Source organism: Ranitomeya variabilis, chromosome 8 (assembly GCF_051348905.1).
Source record: "Ranitomeya variabilis isolate aRanVar5 chromosome 8, aRanVar5.hap1, whole genome shotgun sequence".
NCBI lineage: Eukaryota > Metazoa > Chordata > Amphibia > Anura > Dendrobatidae > Ranitomeya > Ranitomeya variabilis.
The window spans coordinates 33,436,542-33,462,907 of record NC_135239.1 but is presented as its reverse complement, the minus strand read 5'-3'; the positions used below and the strand labels follow the sequence as shown (position 1 = coordinate 33,462,907).

The window sequence follows — 26,366 nt, the reverse complement described above, 5'->3', positions numbered from 1 at the left end:
GGTATCATTCATTTTGCACTTCTGAACCTTCCTTTAAGGGTGTGATAAGCCCAACATAGCGACTTTCTCCTTGGTGCTCGAGTGGGCAGAGGCAGAGAGTTCCGCGTATTGCCCCATTCTCTGACCTGGCATGTGACTATAGCAGCCGATCACTGATTGTAGCATGGTTCCATGTATCGTTCCATGATACGCTCTTCTGCTACATCAAACTTAGCTCTGCTACATCTTTCAAAGAAACCAAACAAAACCTTTTTTGTGTTTCATAGTTTTTATCAATTGGAAACCTAAATGAGTTTTAATAAAAAACCTCCAGCGCCAGACACGATCCGATCCCGGTGCGGCTCGGATGCTCGCTCTCCCATTGTGTACATGTATTTTCCTCCTTTGTGACTCTGTGCATCTAAAGCAATAGTTCCTAGTAAAACAAACAGGTATTCTTTCCCCGGCCATTCATTCTGTTACCCTACCTTTCATTCTCGAAGCCGGTGCACAATGGCTGTTTGGAAACTATATTTTCCTGCAAAAAAATGAGCCCCCGGTCTGGGTTGCTTTTTCTTTTTTCGGACTGCGGCCAGCGCTCTGTTCTTTCTAATACAGTGTGCAGCAATGGAAATAATAGATATTTGCTTTGCAAAACAAAAGCCATTTTTTAACAATGCTGTTTATTAGAGAATGCCGCAGTTGAAGTTCAGGGATTACACATAATCTATTGTTGTCGGGCCGTGTTTGCTTACATAGAGGGGTTTTTTGTTCAGCGCATATATTTGTAATGTGGCTATTGATCTATTCACTAGACGCCGCCTCCTCGCTTTTATTTCGAGCCCCCGAGTCGGTTGTTCAGATGCTGCCGTTATATCATCTAATTGTTTTTTATTTTTATTATTTTCTTTTTGCCTCTAAGTTGGTCCATTGCCTAGGTATAGTCATTGTGAGTCTCCGTCCTGTGACGCCGACATGGGGGAACTGGTTACATTGGGGAAATAGGAATTCTTTGCACAAAGGCAGGGGACTCTAATGAGCTACTGTTTATCCTTCTGCGAAATAATTGAGCGGGTGCAGTAAATAAAATGGCATCTGTTATTGCAGCCGGCAGGAAAATGTCAAAACAACAGAAAGAAACAGGTGCTTTAATAACAATGGAAGCGGCAAGTGAAAGGAGCGCGGATTATAGATTAAACCTGAAATGTAAAAATCAGGAGAACGCTCAGCGGCATAGTTCTGATATTCTCTCTCCACCTCGCAAGGTTGCAGTCTGCGTTACATGCTCGTTAATCAGATCTCGCTATATGGATTTTATATTTTTATTGTATTTTAACCGAAAGAAAAATGAACTGAGTATAAGTTGGTTTTCATGCAAAATAGGAGCATGTTCAAAAACCCAGGACAGAAACAAAATGAATGTAAATGAAAAGCTAAAGTGCGTATAAATAGCATAGGGCAGTCCAGTGAGCGAGGTGCTAAGTATATTGTCCCGGCAGTCCTCGGGTTATGAGCGAGACCGGTTCTGTAGTTTGGTTTGTATATAAGTTGGAACTGGTACAAGACCGGCAAATGGATAATTAAAAAAACACCAATAATCTCCCCAACGCTTGACTTTCTGGATGTTCTGTGGCTCACTATAAACCATCAGGTCCTCCTCCTGCCACCCTCGCGCACACCACAGCTCCACCTCTTCACTCTACAACAGGACTTTTGGCCGCCCCCAGCGCTCAGCGGTCACATCGAAGGGTCCCGGTGCAAAATCTCCATTGTCACAATCTTAAAACACACGTTGACCACCGAAGTCTGGACGCCACGTGTCTTGTCCTATAGTGAACAGGCTCAAAATGAGGATCACAACAGTGAAAGGAAGAGGTCTGGAATAGAAATATACATACATACATACATAGCACATATTGGTGTATATATCTATATGATACTATATGATGATACTACTGGAGGTGAAGTAGGTGTAGGAAGCAGGGACTATTTTCTCTGTAGGTCAGGGGAAAAAGACAGGATGTGAGGAGTTTGCAGAAGATGTCTGCTCCCGGTCACATGGGACATGCTGCTGCCCATCTACAGGAAGCGAAGGGACCAAAATTGCAGAGGAGGCTGAAAAAAGGCGGAAATGGGTTAAAATGATATCCTAAACCTTCCCCCATCACCTGTGAGTGATATTATTGAGAAGTGGAAGGAAGCGCAGCAACTCAGCCACAAAGTGATGAAGGAGGGGTAATGCTGTGGTCTTGTTCTTAACCAGGTCATTAGGTTTTTGCTACTCCATCTGACAGCAGCATGATGTAGGGACAGATACCTTGATGTTTAGTGTCGTTTTTATAAAATCATTGTTTTATCATCTGGAAATTATCACTAGAGGACTACTTGCCTGCTGTTGAGTCTAAACACGCCCTCACCACTGATTGTCTGCTTTCTGCCTATGCGCAGTGTACACAGAAAATAACCAATCAATGCTGAAAAGGATTGGTAGATCTGCAGCAAATAAAGCCGTTGTTGATTTAAATTTCATCATCAATCAGTTAAGTAAGTGACACATCACTAGAATCTGGGTCTCTGTTTCTATATCGTGCTGCCCTTAGATGTTGTTGCAAAATCGTGGTGACAAATTCCTTTTAAAGAGGGTGGGGAGCAGTGAAAAGAAACTTTATTCCTTTAGCATAGACGACCTTGTGGACATTTGTAGCTTCCAATCTCTCGAGAACAGTTTGGGAAAGGCTCTTTTCTGTTCCCCATGACTTTGCTCAGTACTCAAGGTCCATAAAGATATGATTGGGGGGAGTTCAGTGGGAAGGACATGACCGGCCACAAAGAGCCAAGACCTCAGCCGCATCCCACACAATTGGGGTGAGCTGGAACAGTTCCCGAACTCCAGTCCTCAAGAGCCACCAACAGGTAACGCTTTCAGGATTTCCTTAGTGTTCCCCTGGTGATAATTGCAGCATCGGCACAGAACATATGTCCATCACCTGTGAAATACTAAGGAAATCTTGGAAACCTGTCCTGTTGGTGGCTCTTGATTAATGGAGTTGGAGAACACTGAGCCAGAACTTAGATTGTGAGCCCGGACTCTCCCCAACATCAGGTTCTGACCTCACAAATGGAATTCTAGATGAAGGGGCAAAAATTCCCAAAGACGCCTCCAAAATCTTGTAGAAATCCTTCTAAGAAGAACGGGAGATGTTCTATCTGTGGAAGGACTAACGCCATATTAATGCCTGTTGCCTGGAGGTGTAACGTGGAGGGGGCCCAATTCTTCCAGGGGACAATACCGACTGTAGGAACATGAAAACAGAAGACTTGTGTAGAAGTAAGAAAACCAATGTCCTGGGTGAAGTCCGCCATCTCCTAGAAGTAAGGGGCAGTTGTCTCTCATTAGAGAAGCGATAAAAGTGATTAACTTCCGAGGAACAAGACAACACTTGTTTCTTTGTTGACAAACGAGCCCGGAAAACATGAGAGGTGTTACATGGAGGAGATGTAATACCACTTATAGGAGGATCAGATTTAACTCTTTATATGATTGGTTTGTCACCCATTCATCTTCAAAAAAATAAAGAAAGGAGAATGACCCTGGTGAAGCGGGCTTGTTAAGTAATTACACTTCTACTCTGAAGCCTCGTTAACCTTTACGTCCTGACAATTGAATCAGGTGTCCTCTCAGGCAGGGCGATCTGATCTAATTGGGATTTGTAAAAAGGAGGATTTCTTTTAATTAGCTGCACTGCACGCTGTCATTAAGTGGTGGGAAATAAACAGATTTGTCACCTGGCACTCCGATGACAGTGACAACATTGTCTCGGGATCTTTTGACACCTGTCCCTAAATCTTTTGAAATGGCAGTTAAAGGGGGAAACAAAGCTATAATACAGGGTTACCTGCCCGCGCTGCTCTTGTTTATCTGCCATTAATTGATCACTTGGTTGGATTATGTTTAGCTGAGCTCTTTATCGTAACTGTGATTAAGCGGCAGAGGTAAGGACTGGAATGGGATTGATCAAGAACTAATAAGCCTAAACACTGTGTAGCCTTTTCTATAGAAGTTTCACTAAAGACAGTGACACTCGGATGACTTCCCCTATGGGAAAATATAAGTATAATTACTCTTACAAGTCTCAACAACAGAAAATGACTTAAAAGTCAAACTAATTTGGAATGTTGGAAAAGCTTCAGAGTTCCGGGTGATCTAGAGTGGTGGGTGAGTTTATGGCGGCTTACCTGGTGGTTTGTGCAGTGGATGAATTAATGCCCATTTCTCTGGTGGTCTAAGATTATGGAAAAATGTATGCAGATTTACTTAGTGGGCTTGGATGATGAATGAGTTAATGGCAGCCTACCTGATGGATTTGAGTACCGGATGAGTTAATACCAGTTCATATGGGTGTTGTTCCTGGGTAGTAGAAGAGTTTGGGGTGGATAGTGGATTAGTTTATGGCAGCTTGCCTCGTAGTTTAGGGTAGTGGATTAGTTATGCCAAATTCTCTGGTGGTCTAGGGCAGTCGTTAAGTTAATGCAAGCTTACCTGGTCATCTAGGGTAGTGGATGAGTCTTTGTCAGTTTTACTGGTGGTTTTGATTACTGGACAAGTTAATACCAGTTTACCTGGTGGTCTAGGGTAGTAAATGATTTTATGCCATTTGCCCCTGTGGTTTAGGGTGGTAGATTAGTTTATGCCATTTGTCCGGGTGGTCTATTGTAGTATATGAGTTTATGCCATTTGTCCGGGTGGTCTATTGTAGTATATGAGTTTATGCCATTTGTCCGGGTGGTCTATTGTAGTATATGAGTTTATGCCACTTGCCTTGGTGGTCTAGGGTAGTAGATGAGTTTATGCCATGTGTCCTGATGGTCTAGGGTGGTAGAAGAATTTATGCCGTTTGCCCTCGTGGTCTAGGGTAGTAGATGAGTTTATGCCTTTTGCCCTGGTGAGTAGATGAGTTTATCAGTTTCTATTGTGAAACCTAAGATGGAAACAAAATGAACAATATTCCCTGATATAAGTAAGACCCAGTAGTGCATATAAATAACATAGGGTAGTTAGTAAACATGGTATTTTATTTTATTTTTTTTAAAGCGTAAAAGCTGATTGGTCACCGGGCATCACTTATCACTTGTCATTTCACCGCATCACATCCCCAGGGAGATCAAGTGCCATCACCGCTAGAACGTAGCTGTCAGTATGGCGACTATGGCTTTGTTTATTTTATTGGGTCGAACATTTTGTTTAAGAAGGTGTTGTCCTAGTAGTGGAAGACTCCTTTGAGTGTAGAAAAGGGTTTATCTGTTCCAAGTGTGACCATCGCTTATTAACTCTCTGCCGTTATCTCATTCGCAGGCTATCAGGCTTTCCCTGGAACAGTCTCTACCACCGGAGCCACCAGAGGAGCTAAGCGAGCCACTGAGCAAGCTGCGGATTAGGACACCAAGCGGAGAGTTCATCGAAAGGCGTTTCCTGAGCTCCAACCCATTACAGGTGGTCTTCACCTTTGTAGCATCCAAAGGATTCCCTTTTGAAGAGTACAAACTGCTCAGCACCTTTCCTCGTAGAGATGTGAGTATCTCCCCTTCTTTACCCAAGTCTAGTCCTGCATACTATAGAATTAGATCCAGTAAAGCGCAGTGAAAAATTCAGCTCTGCTACATCAGTAGGTAGGTTTCCATGATGTACATGCTTAAAATAATGCTGTTATCCATTGCCACCAATAGCCCTTTCACTTGGCGCTATGTATTTCTTATTTTTTCCTGTGGGGGCGCTGCAGGGAGTTGGGCAAAGAGATTCTCCAACAGATTGCAGATGACCATTGGGGTAGTCATATCTTCTGAGTAACTTATTATTGGGTAACAATCTAGCACAAGCCAAAAATAATTGTTATACTTATGGGGCTGTTTTTATTTTTTATTTTTTGTTTAGTTGTAATGGTTTTCAGTAAGTATAATCTGTTTTGATGCTGAAACATTCTGTATCTCCTCTCATGGTTTGCACTGTAGCTTTTTGATGGTTCTAGGTTGACCTAATTATCCTAATTGAAGAATTGAAGGCGCTGGCTTCCTACCTCAGTGCTTTGTAAGGCTTGTCATGTTATAAAAAGTCAAAAGCCTTGATATAGCGAATAAAGCACAGGTAGAGCTTCTTCTGGTACTCCATCATTAGAATGATCCACCTAAGGTTTATGATGCAATTATGGGTTCCTCTGCTCTTATGGAATCCAACTCGGTCCCTGGTGTTGCCTTTCTACTGCAGTGGGATAAAAGTTGTTTTTCCCAGTTTTTTTGGCCATGTGTATGTCCTCCACATCTTCTGGCATGGGTGCGGTCAATGTGGACTGGTTTGAGGAGCTCTTCAGGGATACAATCATTGTCTGTTTTTTTGGGTGCTGAGGCAGTGGTCAAACAACAATCTGTCACTTCCCAAACCAGACGGTTTGGCTACTCTTGGCCACCTGCGCTCTTCATAATGGTCAGTGCTGGCTCTGGCATGTATTTCTGCTATGTATTCTTTTCCATCTCTGCTTGATGTCCTGCTGGTCACTAATTTCATTCCCGTTACGGGCATTAATGGCGGTTTTGATGTGCTAAGAAATTGTTTGGCTCTTCTTATAGGCCTCTTCAAAGTTGACGCATCAGAAAATTAACAAAATTATGTTAGTTTTTCCTGGCTTCTCTTCAAAGTCGGCAATGAGTCACCTCGTTTCACTCAATCTACCCTTAGCCTTGGCCACTTTACTCTTACTAGCGATCTGGACAGTAATTACAGTTAACCAGTTCCCACAATGGTTGATCGTGCGTAGTCTGACTGACTACGAGTTGTTGGTCATTAGAACCACAGTCTGTGCCTCGTAGTGATTTAGCAGAGAAAATTGATCCTTTCTTTTTTTTTTACTAGCAGAGGATGTAGTTGTTCTGGTTGCGATGCTGTCCATTTGCCGATATCCAGGTGATTTTGCTTTGCATCCTCTCCTTTCCAACCTCTCTGCAGAGGTAATCGTATCATGAGGAAACGGGATTTATATGATTCGCGTATTGGGATGAAATTAGTCAAAAGAGCCATCAGCAATCGCTGATCCTGAAGTTGGAAGAAGAAAGCGAGAAGGTTGGACTTTACCTAAACATTATTATCATAATACATTTTTTATAGCAACATTTATTCCATGGCGCTTTACATGAGAAAAGGGGGCAAATAAAATAAACATGAGCAAAAAACAAGGCACTAACAGGTACAAAAGGAGGGAGGACCCTGTCCGTGAGGGCTCACAGTCTGCAGGGGGTGGGTGAGGATACACTAGAAGAGGGTAGAGCTGGTTGTGCGGTGGTTCAGTAGGTTGAGGATCACTGCAGGCTGTTGGCTTGTAGGAAGATGTGGGTCTTCAGGTTCTTTTTGAAGGTTTATATGGTAGGCGAGAGTCTGATGTGTTGTGGTAGAGAGTTCCAGAGTATGGGGAAAGCACGGGAGAAGTTTTGGATGCGGTTGTGGGAAGAAGAGATAAGGGGGGAGTAGAGGAGGAGCTCTTGTGAGGATCGAAGGTTGCGTGTAGGTAAGTACCGGGAGACGAGGTCGAAGATGTATGGAGGAGACAGGTTGTGGATGGCTTTGTATGTCATAGTAAGGGTTTTGAACTAGAGTCTCAGGACAATAGAAAGCCAGTGAAGACAGGTGGATTAGTCGGGCAGCAGAGTGTAGGATTGGAGTGGTGCCAGAGTGCTAGAGGGGAGGCCAGAGAGTAGGAGGTTGCCGTAGTCAAGGCAGGAGATGATAAGGGCATGCACTAGTGTTTTTGTGGTTTCGTGGTCAAGGAATGCGTGAATCCGGGTAATATTTTTGAGTTTGAGACGGCAGGAGGAGGCAAGGGCTTGGAAATGTGGCTTGAAAGAGAGGGCAGAGTCGAGGATCACCCCGAGGCACTGAGCATGCAGGACTGGGGAAAGTGAGCAGCCATTGACATTGATGGATAGGTCTGGTGAAGGGGTAGAGTAAGATGGGGGAAAGATGATGAATTCTGTTTTGTCCATTTTCAGTTTTAGAAAGCAAGCAGAAAAGAAGGCCGTGATAGCAGACAAAAAGTGTGGGATTTTGGTGAGTAAGGAGGTGAGGTCACGTCCGGATAGGTAGATCTGCGTGTCATCAGCGTAGAGATGATATTGTAAAGCGTGGGATTCTCTGAGCTGTCACAGGCCGAAGGTGTAGATGGAGAAGAGTTGGGGTCCTAGAACAGAGCCTTGAGGAACACCGACAGACAAGGGGCGAAGTGAGGAGGTGGTGTGGGAGAGGGAGACATTGTTAGATATGACGAGATCCACGATAAGGCCAAGTCTGTGATGCCAAGAGATGAGAGGATCTGTAGCAGAAGGGAGTGGTCCACAGTGTCAAAGGCAGAAGACAGGTCCAGGAGATAGAGGACAGCGCAGTGTAGTGTAGTGTTGCTTGCTCTTGCCAGTTAGTAGGTCATTGGTGACTTTAGTTAGGTCAGTTTCAGTTGAGTGATGGGGTCGGAAGCCAGATTGTAATCGGTCGAAGAGGGAGCAGGAAGAGAGATGGGAGGACAGTTCAAGATGGACATGCTGTTCCAGTAGTTTTGAGGCATCAAAAAGACCAAAATTCCTACTAACACCAACAAGGAAGTCCACATAAAGATTAGCAATGAAAAATTAGAAGTAGTTAGCAGCTTTGTTTTTCTTGGGTCTTATATTGATCACCTTGACTGGTTGACCGCAGAGATCAAGTATTGACTATCGCTTTGACGGACACCTATGATGAGCATGGACCAAATATGAAAGTGCAAGGATGTTTTGCAAAACATGTTTTGCAAAAGCAGACAGAAGAAAAATGAATGCCATTGAGCTGTGGTGCTGGAGAAGCCTTCTAAGAATCCCATGGACCTCTAGGATCACTAAGAAATATATTTTTGATTATATAAACCTCAGAATTGTCCCTGGAAGGCAAGATCACCAGATGGAAACTTGGACATGTGTTGAGGGGAAATTCACTAAAAAAGGAAGATATTACTAGGACTGGGCAATCTTTGGTAAAGGGAAACTGGAGTCCAAAGTTCCGTTGTCTGAACGCCATTAAGAATGACATGGGAGTGACCATGAGAGACATAGTATGAAATGACCTACAGAGTATCTAAGGGTCAGAAACAACTGAACAGATAGAATCCAAATCTATTGTAGAGTGGGGAGTTATTTTTAAACATGTAAGCTCTATAACAAAGAGCTTGTAAGCGCTTCGTTCCTTGCCTAGGTAACTATACAGTAAACTATAAAATTAAAAATCTGCCTGTTCTTGAGAATGACGAGTATTTTTAATAACAAGTAAATTGCAAAGTTGTACGTCTTCACTTGTACGTCTTCACTTTAAAGCTAGCCTTTTCATAGAAGAGCTACTTATTGCTGAAAAAGTTACTACTGGACACGTTCAAGAAGCCTTGTGGCTTGAATGCCTTGAAGGATCTGAGCTTTTTTGGTCCATATGTGGGGCGTCCTACGTAATATTCAGGAGGTGGATTCAGTGTTAGGACCGACCGGTGAGTAGGTAAACATACCAGCTATTGTATAGCGTCAGTGAATTTCTGATGGACTTTATTTCCAGTCTTGATGAGGACGGCAGTTGTAAGCGGGAGTGCTGTAAGGAGGGGAGGCTACGGCGGGTGCATGGCTAATGAGGCTTCTTCTGACCTGCCCACTTTATACTGAGCAGCTTCATAAACTCAGATGAGAGGAAGCGACTCATTTGTAGATCATTTTATTAATAAACTGTTTACAAAATATTTACAAGCGGCGTACAGAACCCAACACCGGGGGCTTACAAATGACTAATACAGCTGAAGCTCCGAGATGTCTCTGTAATATATTCTAATCTCCTTAGAGCCGGCGATAATTAAACTGGAAAGAATACAATTTCCAGCAGGCCAAGAACTGCAAGTGCTTATTGTGCCGCTATATAGGACACTTTAACCCTTTTCCCCCCAGAGTCATTTTGTTGTGCACTTATCGTATGCCCATGTCATCAGCTATATAAAGCTCGTCCATTATTGGTCTCCGATCGGCATGCGTGGTTCTGGGGGGCCTTGATCTGGCTATCACCGCAGTCTCTGACTCTAAGCTGATTTTATCTACTGCGAGTACACGGTTAATAGGATCCCCGACACTGTTCACATCAACACTGGGATGTAAGCGGCACTAATGACCACTTACCTACCTCCTGATCAAACCGGTATAACCATGTGCATGATGACTTCTGTCCATACTCATCTCCTGCCGATGCGTCATCAACTCCGCTCACCACCCGATACGGAAGTAGTGCCAGAGACGCCCTTTAATGTTTCCATCCTATATATTTGAACATTGCATTAGGTAAAATCACAGAATTCTTCCTATTGAGTAACAAAACATCATCACTGATCAGGTTTCATCTGTTTATATTCTCTTTTATAGGGAGCTGTGCACACAGCCGTATCGTCTATATGTATTGTACATATCTTTATTAGGCACCCACTAATCTTTATGGACCCATACTGTACCTCCATAGCATCCCATTCTCTAGAGAATGCAGAAAAAGGGGTGTATTCAATAGAAGTAAAGAATTGCTTGTAGGGGAGAATGCAGTACTTTCCTGTATCTCCATTATAATACTATGTCATACATATATACAGTTTCTGTAATATTTTATAGGACAAGAACAGTGTTGGACTGGGGTGGCAAGGACCCAGCAGTAACATTGATTCTGGGGCCCACTGTTCAGCTACATGCAAATATTACATGACGCTTTTTCACAAGTTTACCTCTGCTTCTATAAAGTAATAAAGTTGGTAGTTTGTTGGATGAATGATAAGATACTGTTTTTGTCTGCACATAGTGGTGGTGAGTGGCTTACTCCTGCATAGGGGGCCCACCAGGGAATTCAACTGTTCACCCGTAGGCCAGTCCGAGCTTGGACAAGAATATATATGAAAAGATTTTTCCAACCTCATCCTTGCTCCATCAAGACTCCAAACACTGGAGTTTAAGCTATGGAGACAGCGGAACTATGCTTCCCATAACTCCTTATGTTTGATTTGAGACAACATTTAGAAGTAAATGAGATTTATTCATTTTTTAAGATTTTATCGTGGATAATGACCAATGGTGGACCCTTGGAATTAACATGTTGTGACTTGTGAAAAGACGGAGAAGCCACTTGTGCCAATGTGTTGGGTGTGGATCTTGCAGCTCAGGCTTGTTTCAAGCTGTATTATCAGGCACAATCACCAGATGGCCTAAAAAATGGATTAAAAATAATTTGAAATGGGTTTCTCTTCTTTTCAAGAAATCCTGTCACTTTTTCAGCAAAACTGAATTAAATACCATGTAAAAATCCTTGCCCTCCACTGATTCTTCCATCATTTCCTGTTTTGTGCAGTGTTACTTTTTTGCACAGATATTCACATTTGCTTTTTTGGAGCACAATATGGGAAATCTCTGCTTGTAGTTTAACTTGGCATTTCTTTGGAATCACAGCTCTGCAGCTTATGACATTGCTAGATCCGCTGCCAAGCTGTGATTAGCAGCATCTAATAGGGAGGCATGTAACCTCATGAACCCAGAAAAGACTATGAAGAAACGCCCAGTTGGACTACAAGCAGAGAATTCCCATGCTGAGCTCCAGAAGAAACAAATGTGATTCTTTCCAATGGAGCGACGCAGAGCAAAACAGGAAAGAGCTTCAGAATCCGGGGAGTTCTGGGATTTATACAAGGTATTTAACTCATTTTTTTTTTTTGCTTGACAAGTCCTCTTTAAGAAATAGCCCAGTACTGCTAAAGCCAATCTCTGCCCGCATGATCAAAAGTTGGTCATAGACTTATTGCATCAGTCACATGCTTGTTCCAGACAGAAGAAGAAACGGTGGAGCTTGGGAGATGATATTCCTTTTTTATTTTTTTATTTTTTCTAGTAAGTTTCTTTAAAAAAATGTGTTGGACATCCCCTTTAATAACTGTGCCAGACACTGTTTGCTCCATGCCGTGTATACCAGGATGCTCGAGTGTCTCGGTGTATTCATATAACTGTGTTCTTTGTCCAGCCTATCTTGATAAACTTTATCTGCTACGGTTTCCACCACATTCTGCCCATCAAGTGCGGTGGGATTAAGTGGAACACGAGTCACTTAAGGTAATCCCACAGCTGAAGGCATTGCTTAATCGCTCTAAACCAGTTTGCTCTGTTCAGTATGGTGTGATTTGCTTAAATCTGTTTAATTGGCCACTTCCAACAAACAAGTGAGATAACATTCTGGCAACCATGTAACTGAGACGCAAAAGAGGAAACCACACTGAGCACATTACAGTTCCGTTCCTCCACTTGTATCGAATAGGCGTAGGAATTTATGTAGTGAGCTTAATCCATTATTCACCCTATTCATTTACCGTGAACTGGTGACATCTCTATAATGTGACTCACTCAGTGAAACTTGTGGCTCTCGAGATGGATAGAGATAGCGCAGTCCAACAACCTGTAGGTAAGCTGGTACGACAGATAACCAGTGCAGTCCAACAACCTGTAGGGAAGCTGGTACGACAGATAACCAGTGCAGTCCAACAACCTGTAGGGAAGCTGGTACGACAGATAACCAGCGCAGTCCAACAACTGGGAGTGAAGCTGGTATGACAGATATCTGGCGCAGTCCAACAACCGGGAGTGAAGCTGGTACGACAGATAACCAGCGCAGTCCAACAACTGGGAGTGAAGCTGGTATGACAGATATCTGGCGCAGTCCAACAACCGGGAGTGAAGCTGGTACGACAGATAACCAGTGCAGTCCAACAACTGGGAGTGAAGCTGGTACGACAGATAACCAGTGCAGTCCAACAACTGGGAGTGAAGCTGGTACGACAGATAACCAGTGCAGTCCAACAACTGGGAGTGAAGCTGGTACGACAGATAACCAGTGCAGTCCAACAACTGGGAGTGAAGCTGGTACGACAGATAACCAGTGCAGTCCAACAACTGGGAGGGAAGCTGGTACGACAGATAACCAGCGCAGTCCAACAAGTGGGATTGAAGCTGGTACGACAGATAACCAGCGCAGTCCAACAAGTGGGAGTGAAGCTGGTACGACAGATAACCGGCGCAGTCCAACAACCTGGAGTGAAGCTGGTATGACAGATATCTGGCGCAGTCCAACAACCGGGAGTGAAGCTGGTATGACAGATATCTGGCGCAGTCCAACAACCGGGAGTGAAGCTGGTATGACAGATATCTGGCGCAGTCCAACAACCGGGAGTGAAGCTGGTACGACAGATAACCAGTGCAGTCCAACAACCGGGAGTGAAGCTGGTACGACAGATAACCAGTGCAGTCCAACAACTGGGAGTGAAGCTGGTACGACAGATAACCAGTGCAGTCCAACAACTGGGAGTGAAGCTGGTACGACAGATAACCAGTGCAGTCCAACAACTGGGAGTGAAGCTGGTACGACAGATAACCAGTGCAGTCCAACAACTGGGAGTGAAGCTGGTACGACAGATAACCAGTGCAGTCCAACAACTGGGAGGGAAGCTGGTACGACAGATAACCAGCGCAGTCCAACAAGTGGGATTGAAGCTGGTACGACAGATAACCAGCGCAGTCCAACAAGTGGGAGTGAAGCTGGTACGACAGATAACCGGCGCAGTCCAACAACCTGGAGTGAAGCTGGTATGACAGATATCTGGCGCAGTCCAACAACCGGGAGTGAAGCTGGTATGACAGATATCTGGCGCAGTCCAACAACCGGGAGTGAAGCTGGTATGACAGATATCTGGCGCAGTCCAACAACCGGGAGTGAAGCTGGTACGACAGATAACCAGTGCAGTCCAACAACCGGGAGTGAAGCTGGTACGACAGATAACCAGTGCAGTCCAACAACCGGGAGTGAAGCTGGTACGACAGATAACCAGTGCAGTCCAACAACTGGGAGGGAAGCTGGTACGACAGATAACCAGCGCAGTCCAACAAGTGGGATTGAAGCTGGTACGACAGATAACCAGCGCAGTCCAACAAGTGGGAGTGAAGCTGGTACGACAGATAACCGGCGCAGTCCAACAACCTGGAGTGAAGCTGGTATGACAGATATCTGGCGCAGTCCAACAACCGGGAGTGAAGCTGGTATGACAGATATCTGGCGCAGTCCAACAACCGGGAGTGAAGCTGGTATGACAGATATCTGGCGCAGTCCAACAACCGGGAGTGAAGCTGGTACGACAGATAACCAGTGCAGTCCAACAACCGGGAGTGAAGCTGGTACGACAGATAACCAGTGCAGTCTAACAACCGGGAGTGAAGCTGGTACGACAGATAACCAGCACAGTCCAACAACCGGGAGTGAAGCTGGTACGACAAATAACCAGTGCAGCCAGAAAATGCCCCACTATCCAATAATTACATTTCCTTAGCAAAAACGACTAGTTTGTATTGTCCTAAATATTGCATACCTTCGTATTGCACTTACAGGAGCTTTGATGACATTCCCATACTAGATCCATAGGCCTTAATATGGTGGGTGCCTCAACTATTCAGCACATTTACCTCCATCCTCAGCCCACCACTGCCACCTCCAACTCCCCTCAACTCTTCCGAGGACTTTGCCACCTACTTCAAAAACAAGATCGACCAAACAAGGCAAACCCTAACTGTTCCACCACCCCAACCACTCCATATACCAGACCTCTGCCCTGCCCTAGTAACTTCCATCTCCAACATCACTGAAGGAGAACTTACTCGCCTCTTTTCCAAATCGCACCTCACCACCTGTGCACTTGACCCCATCCCCTCCCACCTGCTCCCCAACCTCACTAACATTCTCATTCCAGCCCTAACCCATCTCTTCAACCTATCGCTATCTTCTGGCACCTTCCCCTCTGCCTTCAAACATGCCACCATCACACCCATCCTCAAAAAAACTAACCTTGACCCAACTGCTATGCCCAGCTACCGCCCCATATCACTGCTCTTGTTTGCTTCAAAACTCCTTGAGCAGCATGTCCATGCTCAAATTTCCTCCCACCTCTCATCTAACTCTCTCCTTGACAACTTCCAATCTGGCTTCCGCCCCCACCAATCCACCGAAACTGCTCTGACCAAAATTACTAATGACTTAGTCACAGCCAAAGCTAACAGACAGTTCTCCATCCTACTCCTTCTTGACCTGTCCTCTGCTTTCCACACAGTCGATCACTGCCTACTGCTACAGATTCTTCCTTCCCTTGGCATCAAGGACCTTGCCCTGTCCTGCATTGCCTCATACCTTTCCGACCGCACATTTAGTGTTTCCCACTCCCACACCACCTCCTCATCCCGCCCTCTCTCTGTTGGAGTCCCTCAAGGCTCTGTCCTAGGGCCCCTACTTTTTTCCATCTATACCCTTGGCCTAGGACAACTCATAAAGTCCCATGGCTTCCAGTACCACCTGCATGCGGACGACACTCAGATCTACCTCTCTGGCCCAGATGTCACCTCTCTGCTGTCCAGAATCCCGAAGTGTCTGTCAGCCATATCCTCCTTCTTCACCTCTCGCTTCCTAAAACTCATTGTAGACAAAACCGAACTCATCATCTGTCCCCCATCTCACGTATCCCCCCTACCTGACCTATCTATTATGGTAAACAGCATCACGCTCTCTCCCGCACCTGAAATCCGCTGCCTCGGGGTAACTCTCGACTCTGCCCTGTCCTTCAAACCGCACGTCCAAACTCTTGCCACCTCCTGTCGCCTCCAACTCAAAAATATTGCCAGAATCCGTCCCTTCCTCAGCCCACAATCTACCAAAACTCTTGTGCATGCCCTCATCATCTCCCGCCTCGACTACTGCAACACCCTCCTCTGTGGCCTCCCCGCTAACTCTCTTGCACCTCTCCAGTCTGTCCTCAACTCTGCTGCCCGGCTAGTCCACCTCTCTCCTCGCTACTCCCCTGCTTCTACCCTCTGCAAATTTCTCCACTGGCTCCCAATTCCCCAACGAATCCAGTTCAAACTACTAACACTGATCTACAAAGCCATCCACAACCTGTCCCCTCCCTATATCTCTGAACTAATCTCCCAATACCTTCCCTCACGTAATCTCCGATCCTCCCAAGACCTCCTACTCTCCTCCACACTTATTCGTTCCTCACACAACCGCCTCCAAGATTTCTCCCGAATATCCCCCGTCCTCTGGAAATCGATGCCTCAACACGTCCGACTATCCACCACCCTCGGATCCTTCAGACGGAACCTGAAAACCCCATCTCTTCAAGAAAGCCTACAGCCTACAATAACCATTCTGCCGCCTCGCCACCGCCAGAGCTGCAGCACCTCTGACCTTCTGTCTCTTCCCCACTATCCCATAGAATGTAAGTCCGCAAGGACAGGGTCCTCTCCCCTCTGTACCAGTCTGTCACTGTAAACGTGTTTACTGTAAATTATATCTGTAACACTGTTTGTAACCCCTTTCTCATGTACAGCACCATGGAATTAATGGTGCTACATAAATAAATAATAATAAATAATAATAATTTCCATTCATCCAGAAGAGCATTTGTGAGGTCAGACCCTGATGTTGGGGAGAGGCCGGGCTCACAATCTCCGATCTACTTCATCCCAAAGTTGTTGGACCGAGCTCTGTGCTGTCGGTCATGTTTTCCACACCAAACTCTTCCAGTCATTTTTTATGGACCTTTTTCAAACCCACAAAGTTGGAAGCTACCATTGTCGAACATGTTTTGCAAGTTGCAGTTGTAAGGCTAGGATCACACAGCGTTTGTGCACCTAACCTACAGAACAGAGTACATTGTGACCATTCACCAGACTTAGGTTGAAAATGCATTTTTTTTGTCCTCTGTTTTACTGGAATGCGACTGCATACAGATTGTTCAACTGTATAGGAAAGTGCCGCAGACAACCGTTCCCTTTCCTATACAGAGAGCCACTCTAAAACAAACCATGCGGCACACATTTGACAGTGAGCCCTTTTGCAGGACATTTGCCCCAACATCCATCCTGACTATACACACTGTCAGCGCATGCCCTCCTGAGTGCATGCACACAACACCGGGCCTAGGTCCCTGATAACAAGCTTGTTGGTGACGTTTCTGCTCCTCAGCATTCGGCACCCCAATTTGTATCATTACGGGGTTTCCACTTCATGGCTGAGTTGCTGCGATTCCTTCCACTTCTCAATAATATCACTCACAGGTGATGGGGAAGACTTAGGAGGAAGAACCACCGGCCATTCTGTCTCATGTTAGTACCGGATGTTATATACCAGGGGGAATTTTATACACTGGGAGTGAGGGGCTAGACGTTATGCATTGGGAGCCGAATGAGATACACTGGGGGGGGGGCGTGAGGGGCCAGATGTTATACACCAGGGGGAATTTTATACACTCGGAGTGAGGGGCTAGACGTTATACATCGGGGGCTGAATGATATACACTGGGGGAGGTGGCAAGGGGCCGGATGTTATACACCAGGGGGGAATTTTATACACTGGGAGTGGCGGGCTAGATGTTATACACTGGGGGCCGAATTATATACACCGAGGGGCCGGATGTTATACACCAGGGGGGAATTTTATACACCGAGGGTGAGGGGCTAGATCTTATACACCAGGAGCAATGGAACTGAATGGAAAACCCTAATTTTATTGATTCAATTGTGTGTTCCAATGTTTCTGTCCATTTAAAGCATCTGACTGTTATGGCGCTCTTTATTAAACACAAGCTACCGCCTCTGTGGATCATGCATGTGTGACTGCCTCTCCATTCATTAGAAGTGAGGCGGTCGAGCGTCGCACTGCGGCCATTCCAATAGGGAGAAGGTCTGCGTTCTGCTGATCGGTGTCTGTCTTGGTGATTGGAACTCTCCAATCTTTAAGTTATCCCCAATCCTAATAATCCAGCCTCCAATACATGTATTCAAGGTGTGATGGGACCAAGAAAGTTTTGGAAGCTCTTGATCTACAAATAAGAAAAACTTATCTGCAGTGTGAGATGAGCTGATTTATTTTTTCTAATTTTACTTTCACGGTCCCAAATTAATTTAGAAGAGATGAGCGTATTTTGGCCATCAGTTACTGCAGCATATGGCAATTTCAGTTAATTTAATACCTGTGCTGCAAATCTCCACTCAATACCAAAATTCAATTTCTCGTCAGCCTGCTGCATCTGTGCAGGTGCGGGATGAGCAGAGCGCCATCTGTGCAGGGGTCTCGCTGGCTGTTTGTGGAAATACAGATATATTGCCTTCCTGGCTTCTCTTGTGAATAAATGATGAAGCGTCCGTCCATGCGCTTCATCTGTGCAGTTGTAAGATTGCTAAACACTGATCTGTTCTGTATTATTGCAGCATTCTCCAAAGCCTCCATGAGTATTGCGGGTGTATTCCTAGAACTGGAGGACTCGGGGAGCTTCATCCTCTCTTGTAATTCTACTTCATGTTGCTTTCTGGCAGATGTCATGGCGGATTTACTTCCCACTGGCCAAATAATTGGAATGACTATTACTAATTAAAATTCACCCGTCAATCTCTTGATGTCTTTAATTTTCGTTTTGTACACTAACTGCTCTGATCCACCCATAAATGAAGCAGAAATACACCTTACCAATTACATGGTGCATTTCATAAGTGTAAGTGTGAATACCTATCCATAGCAAGTGCAAATTTTGGTTTTAGGTCCCAGCTAGTGATGAGCGAGCATGCTCGGATAAGGCGTTATCAGAGCATGCTCATGTGCTAATCCAGTGTCTTCGACGTGCTCAGAAAATATGTTCGAGTCCTCGCGGGTGCATGTCTCGCGGCTGTTCGACAGCCACAACAAGCAGCCAATCCCTGGATTTGTTGTGGCTGTCGAACAGCCATGAGACATGCACCCGCGAGGACTCGAACATATTTTTTGAGCACGCCGAAGACACTCAGCTCCCAAGCATGCTCAGATAACACCTTATCCGAGCATGCTTGCTCATCACTAGTCCCATAAATTCAGATACAAGACTATATGACCAATGCCACTAGCTTCTAAGTCAACGTTTCCGGTCATCCGAAGATATAAGAAATCCAGTTTTCCCATATTCTGAAGGTTGACCAAAAAACTGTGTCCCATTTGTGCTGCAACTTGGATTCAGTCGTTTTCCCGAAATTGAATTTCTTCCATTTGTGTGTGATCCTATAAGCTACAAGGTCGTCTCCTAATTTCTGCATAACACATACTTTGCCCAACTGAGACTGACCTTCCACGTATTCTCCTATGAGAATGCAGGTCACTTCTGCTCACATAAGCAATCGCATACACCCAATTCTTACACTCCGATTAGCCGCTGAGTATTTATCACCTCTTATGGTTAAAGCGGCGTTCCCAAGTTACCGGATAGGGGGAAACTTTCCAATCGCTGAGGGTCCCACTGCTGTGGCCTCCACTGTTACCAAGAATCGGGGCTGAATGGAGCAGAGGTCCAACATGCGCAATACCGCTGGAGATTGCGGAGCGCAGCGCTCTGCTGCTCTATACCACTGCTAGTAGTATGAAAGGAGATGCGGTGCCCGTGATGGACCTAACTCCATACAGCCAGGACTCGGGTCTTCAGCAGAGCCTCACTTTCTGGGATCGGTTGGCCTCTTTTAGGAGAGTATACTCTTGTTTTTTTTTACTTCCTTCCGTCAACTACACAATTCCTGCCAAAGGAATATAGTGGGGGAAAATGTGCTGTGGGGTATACTTTGTTCCCCCCCCATACAATGGGAGATATTTTAGCACCACCCATATGCCTAGACAATGGGATACGTCAGTTCCAGCATCTACCTCCATCAAGTGATTTGAGCGTAATGCTGCGACAGTAACATGTATGCGATGTAATCAGAAGTGAACAGGTCACTGCCTCCCACAAGGTCAACACACTCCTCCTCTGCTGCTGTAATCTATTACCATTGCTATTCCTGACCTTTTGCAGCCTAAACAATGGTCCGATAAGCAGGAGAAGAACTTTAATATGACTGAATCCAGAAAGTGAGTTGGTTTTATGTCCGGGAGGGGACATGCGTGTAATCCGTCAGCCTTCTCAAATCTATTGATTTGACCAGCGATTTCCCGTGCTCAGAATTTCCTACATGACAGTAGTTCTTTGTGCAGGAGCACATAATGGGAGGTGTTATCTTACAGAGCGAGCTTCAGCGGGACGCACTGTTTGTTCCCGTAACTGTACTGTATAGAAGGCGGCGTATACAGTTACGGAGTCATGATGTAACGAGCGGGGAACGGTACAAACTGTCCTGTATCTCTTGATTAAAAAAAAAAACACAGCTGTTCGGTGGCTTGCTGCTCTAACTGCTGCCCGAAACATGCCTCCTTATTGTCTCCTAATTGCTACCTAACGAGGCTTATGTTTTTAGCTTGCTGCTTTCCATGTGGAATAGCATTAATAAGAAGTAATGAGACCTTGCAGTATTACATGACACCCAGGAGAACAGGCGCCCCCCCACGGACCTGCAGAATTGGTTGCGAAATGGTCTGCATGGATGGTACGGCTCTTTCTTACTGTTTCCACTTTTTTTTTTACTGGCAAAAATGAATTTATTCGATACCATGATGATTAGTAGCCAAGTCCTAGGTGTGATGCTCTCATTTTCACATTGCAGGTTGCAGCTCTTGTTGTTTTCTCTGATTAGTTATGCAGGAGCTGGTTACCTGCAGGTATTGGGTACAGAGGATCTGTCGCCAAATTTCACAATACAAATAGTATACACAATGGAGTTGATCTTAGAACTGATGAGGCTGGTGTATTTACATTGAAAATCTATATCAGAAAGACTGTATATTGGATCTAAGTATATTCAGTCTTTGCCCCTCCAGTCTGACTGACAGTTGCAGATTGTACTGAGCAGTGTGAGATCTCAGCAGGGAAGAGGGTCACTGAGGAGCTGACAGGCGAAGTGGGCGGAATTTGAGGTTCTGTTGTTTAGGGCTTCCCAAAAGGAGTTGCCTTATAGTATTAAATTTGGGAACTATTATACTCTTTTAGAGACTATTCAAAATATGAAAAGCATGGCTGCTTTCATCTATAAACCGTACGGCACCTCTCCATATTTTGTGTCTGGTATTGTAGCTGAGCTCCGTTGAAGTGAATGTAGCCGAGTTGTGATACCAGACACAACAAGTGAACTATTGTGGTTAAATTTTTGAGAAAAGGCAGCCATGTCTTTCTGATATTGGACAACCTCTTTAATATGTCTACATTAGTGGAGCAAGCCTAAACTTTCAACTTCAACAAGTCCGGTTGAACAATATTATGTGTTTTCAGGCCTCCCGACTCCCATCTGACAGATGATATTGGAGCAAAGCAGGATTGGGCATATTGAATTTCAACATGCCCGATCATTTGTTCTCTACTTTCTGAATACATGTACGCACAGCGAAGACATTGAAGGTGTATGGGCACCGTGTAGCTCTGCCCTGGGAGTAGTCAGTGCTTTGCTAGTATGTGTAGGTTCATCATGAGGCCAGCAGGCTCAGAATTTACATTTCTTCCAATTAACATCGTAACTTCTTTTTTTTTTTTTTTTTTTTTTTTAAAGTCCAAGTGCATTATCGATCCGACATAGCAGTAAATGAACGGTTTACCCCTGACAGATCTGAACGTGTGACGATGCAGAAGGTTATGGGATGCTAATTAAGCAGAACGATGAGCCATACGAAGAGGAGGAGGGGGAAAGCGAAGAGCCGCTAAAACAAAGCGACAACAGCTCTGTTTGTTGACAGATGCAGCAGGCGCATATTCAGTAATTGGGTAATGGTGTAAACATTGGCAATTCGGCAAATCCCTTAGTGCATTGGAAACAGAAGGCAAGCTGAAATCAAGGGTATAAACAGACCCACCCTCTCATGTCACCCGCAGTCGTCCTCCTGAAACTATTCTAAGATCTCCAAAATAAAAAGAGCGATGGAGAAATGGGCATCGTAGATTATCGCCCAGGTTCTGCTCCTCCTTAATTAGCCGATGCCCCATCTGGAAGGGCTCGGTGCCGCTCTTACAGCAGTACTAGGTGTTTAAGGCAGCGAAGACGTCTTGCCATATCGCACCTTCCACGCTTCTCCTAGCAGCTGTTTGAACATGTAAGGTTAAGTATAACGGTATGCTCATTTAACCACAACGAAGAGATGACAACAGACAGAATTGCCCTTCCCTGGCCAAGGAAGTTGCCATGTTCTGATCGGCAGTTCTCAAATCAACAATCCAACGGTGTAATAAACTGGCTGGCCCAATAATACACACTGAGTGGAGATTGGGGGTAGTTGCACCCGTGTGCCAGTCTTTTCTTTCTGCTGCCTCTTTGTCATTTTAGTCGGCATCAAATCACTAAATATAAACAGAGACCAGATCTGCTCTAAGTCAGGGATCCGAAGCCGTCACCATTCCTGCTGTTGTCAAACTACAACTCCGACATAGACGGGAGGCCGGGAATCGGGGTTTCCCAACAGCTGGAGTGGAGGACGCTGCAGATCCCTCCTTTATGTTACAGTACATAAAGTATTCTGGGACCTGAAAACTAATCTTGGGAGGGTGTCATGGTTTAGGTATATGTTTATATATTATAGTATTTTTATGTAGTTGTAGAAATTCCTTTCATCTGGCATCAGTTGATTAGAAAATGTTATTAGGCTTCTCTGGAAAAAATAAAGCTTATTTGTTTTGGCCTTTTTTTCTTCATCTTTCTCTGAGATGATATGGGTTTTATTCATTTTATATAATTGTCTATTAATCCAGAATATTTTAGAATCTGGAACCAGTTGATGAAACTTAAGCTACCCCATACACTTTAGTTGGCTCTCTATGGTTCGGCCGACTGAGAGCTTCCCCTTCCAAGATGGATGAATGGTTAGATGATGCATGGATTGATAGATAGATATATGGATGGTTAGATAGTGGATGGATGGATAGACATACATAGTGCATGGTTAGGTGGTTGGATTGGATGGATGGATGGTTGAATGGATGGTTGGTTGGAAGGATGGTTGGTTGGAAGGATGGTTGGTTGGTTGGAAGGATGGTTGGTTGGTTGGAAGGATGGTTCCTTGGAAGGATGGTTCCTTGGAAGGATGGTTCCTTGGAAGGATGGTTCCTTGGAAGGATGGTTGCTTGGAAGGATGGTTGCTTGGAAGGATGGCTGGTTGGTTGGTTGCTTGGAAGGATGGCTGGTTGGTTGGTTGCTTGGAAGGATGGCTGGTTGGTTGGTTGCTTGGAAGGATGGCTGGTTGGTTGGTTGCTTGGAAGGATGGCTGGTTGGTTGGTTGCTTGGAAGGATGGCTGGTTGGTTGGTTGCTTGGAAGGATGGCTGGTTGGTTGGTTGCTTGGAAGGATGGATGGTTGGATAGATGGACAGTTGGATGGATGATTGAAAAGATTTAGACAAGCAGATGCTTATGTGTATCTATATGTGTGTACGCATGTATATATGTATATTTATTTGTATATATATCGCCATGGTGGAAATTACAATTGATATTGACACTTGCCAGCAGTCACGTGCCTCGTTTACACTGCTGACACTAGGAGTGCACATCATATACAGTGTGTAAAGTCATGGTGCACTTTTATAGTTTACATTTTGGTGCCCTTTCTCTGGTCTGATCATATCAGACCTGTTCATGAGGAGAGATAACAAAAACCAATCAAACAACACAAACTCATGTAAGCTGTTGCTGAGCCCCCAGTCAGATTAACCCCTTATAAACTGAACTCTGACTAATACACTGCCAGGTCTGTGACATCATGCAACCACAAGCTTATGCTATCGTTTGGATGTGTGTAGGGCAACAAATGGAGCCCACATCGAACTGCACTGAGTAGTTATGAAACTGTGAGAGTGTTTTTTTTTTTTATTTGGAGCAGATTTGACATTTCTTTTTTTTTTTTTGTTGCTTTCCAGTGACTGGTCAAAAGTGCACCATGACTTTACAGACACACTGTATCATTACCTAGAAACCTCATTTTATTTGCCGTCTTGGTGGCATATTCCAACCATCCTTTAATCCCCTCACACATACCATCTGCAACGACAAAATAAAAAAACTTAGGACGTTTTTGTGTATTCTTTGGTGTGTAATTGTAGTCAATTTCATTTTATCAATGTAGCAGAGCTGAGTTTGGTTCGTCAGTGCTTAGATCACCATTAATAACTAATTGAACCTGCTGCATGTGTGGTTCTCAGAGTACCTATGGCATCTCTAGAACACTGCATTCATACAGACTACTTAATGGGTAACTAAACTTTTTTCAGTTAAATTTTTGATCAGTCTTTGCAAAGTTATCAATCTTTGTAATATACTCCGTTACATTATCTTGCTTCATTTTTCGCTCAAACTTCATGCTGAACGTGCTGTTTTATCTGCCTTGTTCATGCACTGAGTGTAGATGGTTTGAACTGCAGATCTACCTAAAATCCGCACTCCAGTGTCTCCCACTTCCCCACTGAAAACTCTCTTCCTGCCTGAGCATGAGGGAAGAGAGCAGATCACACAGATCTACAGATATTTGCTAGACCTGCATTTCAAACGCCCACTATAAATGCATGAACAGCACAGATAAAACAGCACTTTCAGCATGAAATCTAAGAGAAAAGGAACCAATATAAGGTCATGCCGTACATTACAAAGATTCAAAACTTTGATCAATAATTAAAATAAAAAGTTTAGTTACTCTTTAAGAGAAATCCTTTGTCTATCTAGTTGTAACATTTTGGTCACATCAATATGTATCCATATAAGATTGGGGCTGTCAAACATCCCAGAAACAACTTGCAATCCTAATTCATTGCATGCTGCATTGTATTACAAATGTTTTATTATTAATTATTTATTAATAATGTATATTATGTGCGGACAGTGAACCAGCAGGGGTATACTGGGAGATCTGAAGTCAGAGAGAAACGAAGTGCTGCTCTCACTGATAATTGTTACTCATGTACATTTGCATCTAAATGCACCTCGATTGATATATTTATTTGTGGGGGGAAATTGAATAGAACCCGAAGTTAATTCATTTTACACTTTCTTTGGCCTAGGAGTCCAGTGGGCGGTCCTACTACGGAGTTGATCATTATTTATAAAAGATTGTTAAACATCTGGGCTTAGAAGTCAAGGGGGCGGTTCTACTCAGTGATTGACAGTGCATCCCTTATAAGTGTGTGTAGAAAAAATGTCAATGCCTGAGATAGGACCGCCTACTGGACTCCTCAGTCTTGAATAGGCAGAGGTGTAATTGGATATATTACGGTACTTCTATGCTGCATTGCATGATGAAAGGGATAGTTTTTTGCCGTGCAGACACTGAATCAGCAGGGGAATACTGGGAGAACTGAAGACCAGCTAAATGCTGCTCTTAACCAATCTTCTCACTTATTATGTTTTCCAGATCACCCAATTGGATCCCAGCAGGACTCTCATGGAACTTAAGCTATATCCTCAGGAAACACTTTTCCTGGAAGCCAAGGAATAATGTTCCCTTAGCGCGGACTGTGAAAGCGGTGGAGGAGGTTCTGCTGTATCGGATAAATAAAATTCTGTCACCTCGCACCCCCAGAGTGCACACATGCATCATAGGAGCGGGAGCCTGTAGCCCCCCATTCTGGAGGCTTTCAGCCCGGGCAGGAGATTATCACCAATACAACGTTCATTATTACAGATAGCCATCATCCAGCTTCTCACTTAATAAATGCACTGTTCTCACACCAAAAACATTACTTTACGTTTCTTAAAGGGGAAATCCAGGCAAAAAGAATACATCTTCAGATGTGATATAAACATGTGAGAAGATCACATCGATGACATCTTAGATCCCAGAGCACCACTTATTTCCAAAGTGAAAGGGCTCTGGAGAGTCACATTTACCCGAATGTGGCGACACATTTACCTATGTAAGGCTTTCCTTAAAGGGAACCCATCACTTTAAAAATGCAGGCTTACCTTGATGTCACTGCTATTAGCTGAGCAGATTGATTATACATATTTGTGAGTTAAAAGCTTCTATAAAACTAGTAACTTTTTAGGAGTCCAGTAGGCGGTGCTACTCAGGAATTGACCGTTTCTTATGCTTATACTGGAGAGATGGTCAAATATCTGCTCGCTCTGGGCTTAGAAATCAGGGGGGCGGTCCTACTAAGTGATAGTGTTTCCAGTATGAGTCTGCGTAAAAAAATAAAAGGTCCGTACCTAAGTAGGACCGCCCACTGGACTCCTAAGAATGAGTAATAGAATAATTGGCTAAAATACTAGTTCTACAGAACTTTTCCAACATATATATCAATCTGCTCAACTCATTGGTAACTGTAGATTGGTCGACATTAGTTTCCCTTTTTTCAGCTTTGGTTTGAGTTGTCAGCTTTTCGGCCTG

General features: G+C 44.3%; 1 protein-coding gene across 1 annotated transcript in view; it reads left to right on the top strand.

Moving 5' to 3' along the window:
• Positions 1 to 26,164, top strand: part of FAF1 (Fas associated factor 1) — a 188,509-nt gene extending 162,345 nt beyond the window's left edge. The window contains exons 18-19 of the mRNA XM_077277215.1: positions 5,333 to 5,548; positions 25,389 to 26,164. Of these exons, the coding sequence (XP_077133330.1) occupies positions 5,333 to 5,548; positions 25,389 to 25,472 (300 nt within the window). The 3' untranslated portion in view covers positions 25,473 to 26,164. The remainder of the gene's footprint in view (positions 1 to 5,332; positions 5,549 to 25,388) is intronic.
• The last annotated feature ends 202 nt before the right edge of the window (positions 26,165 to 26,366 follow it).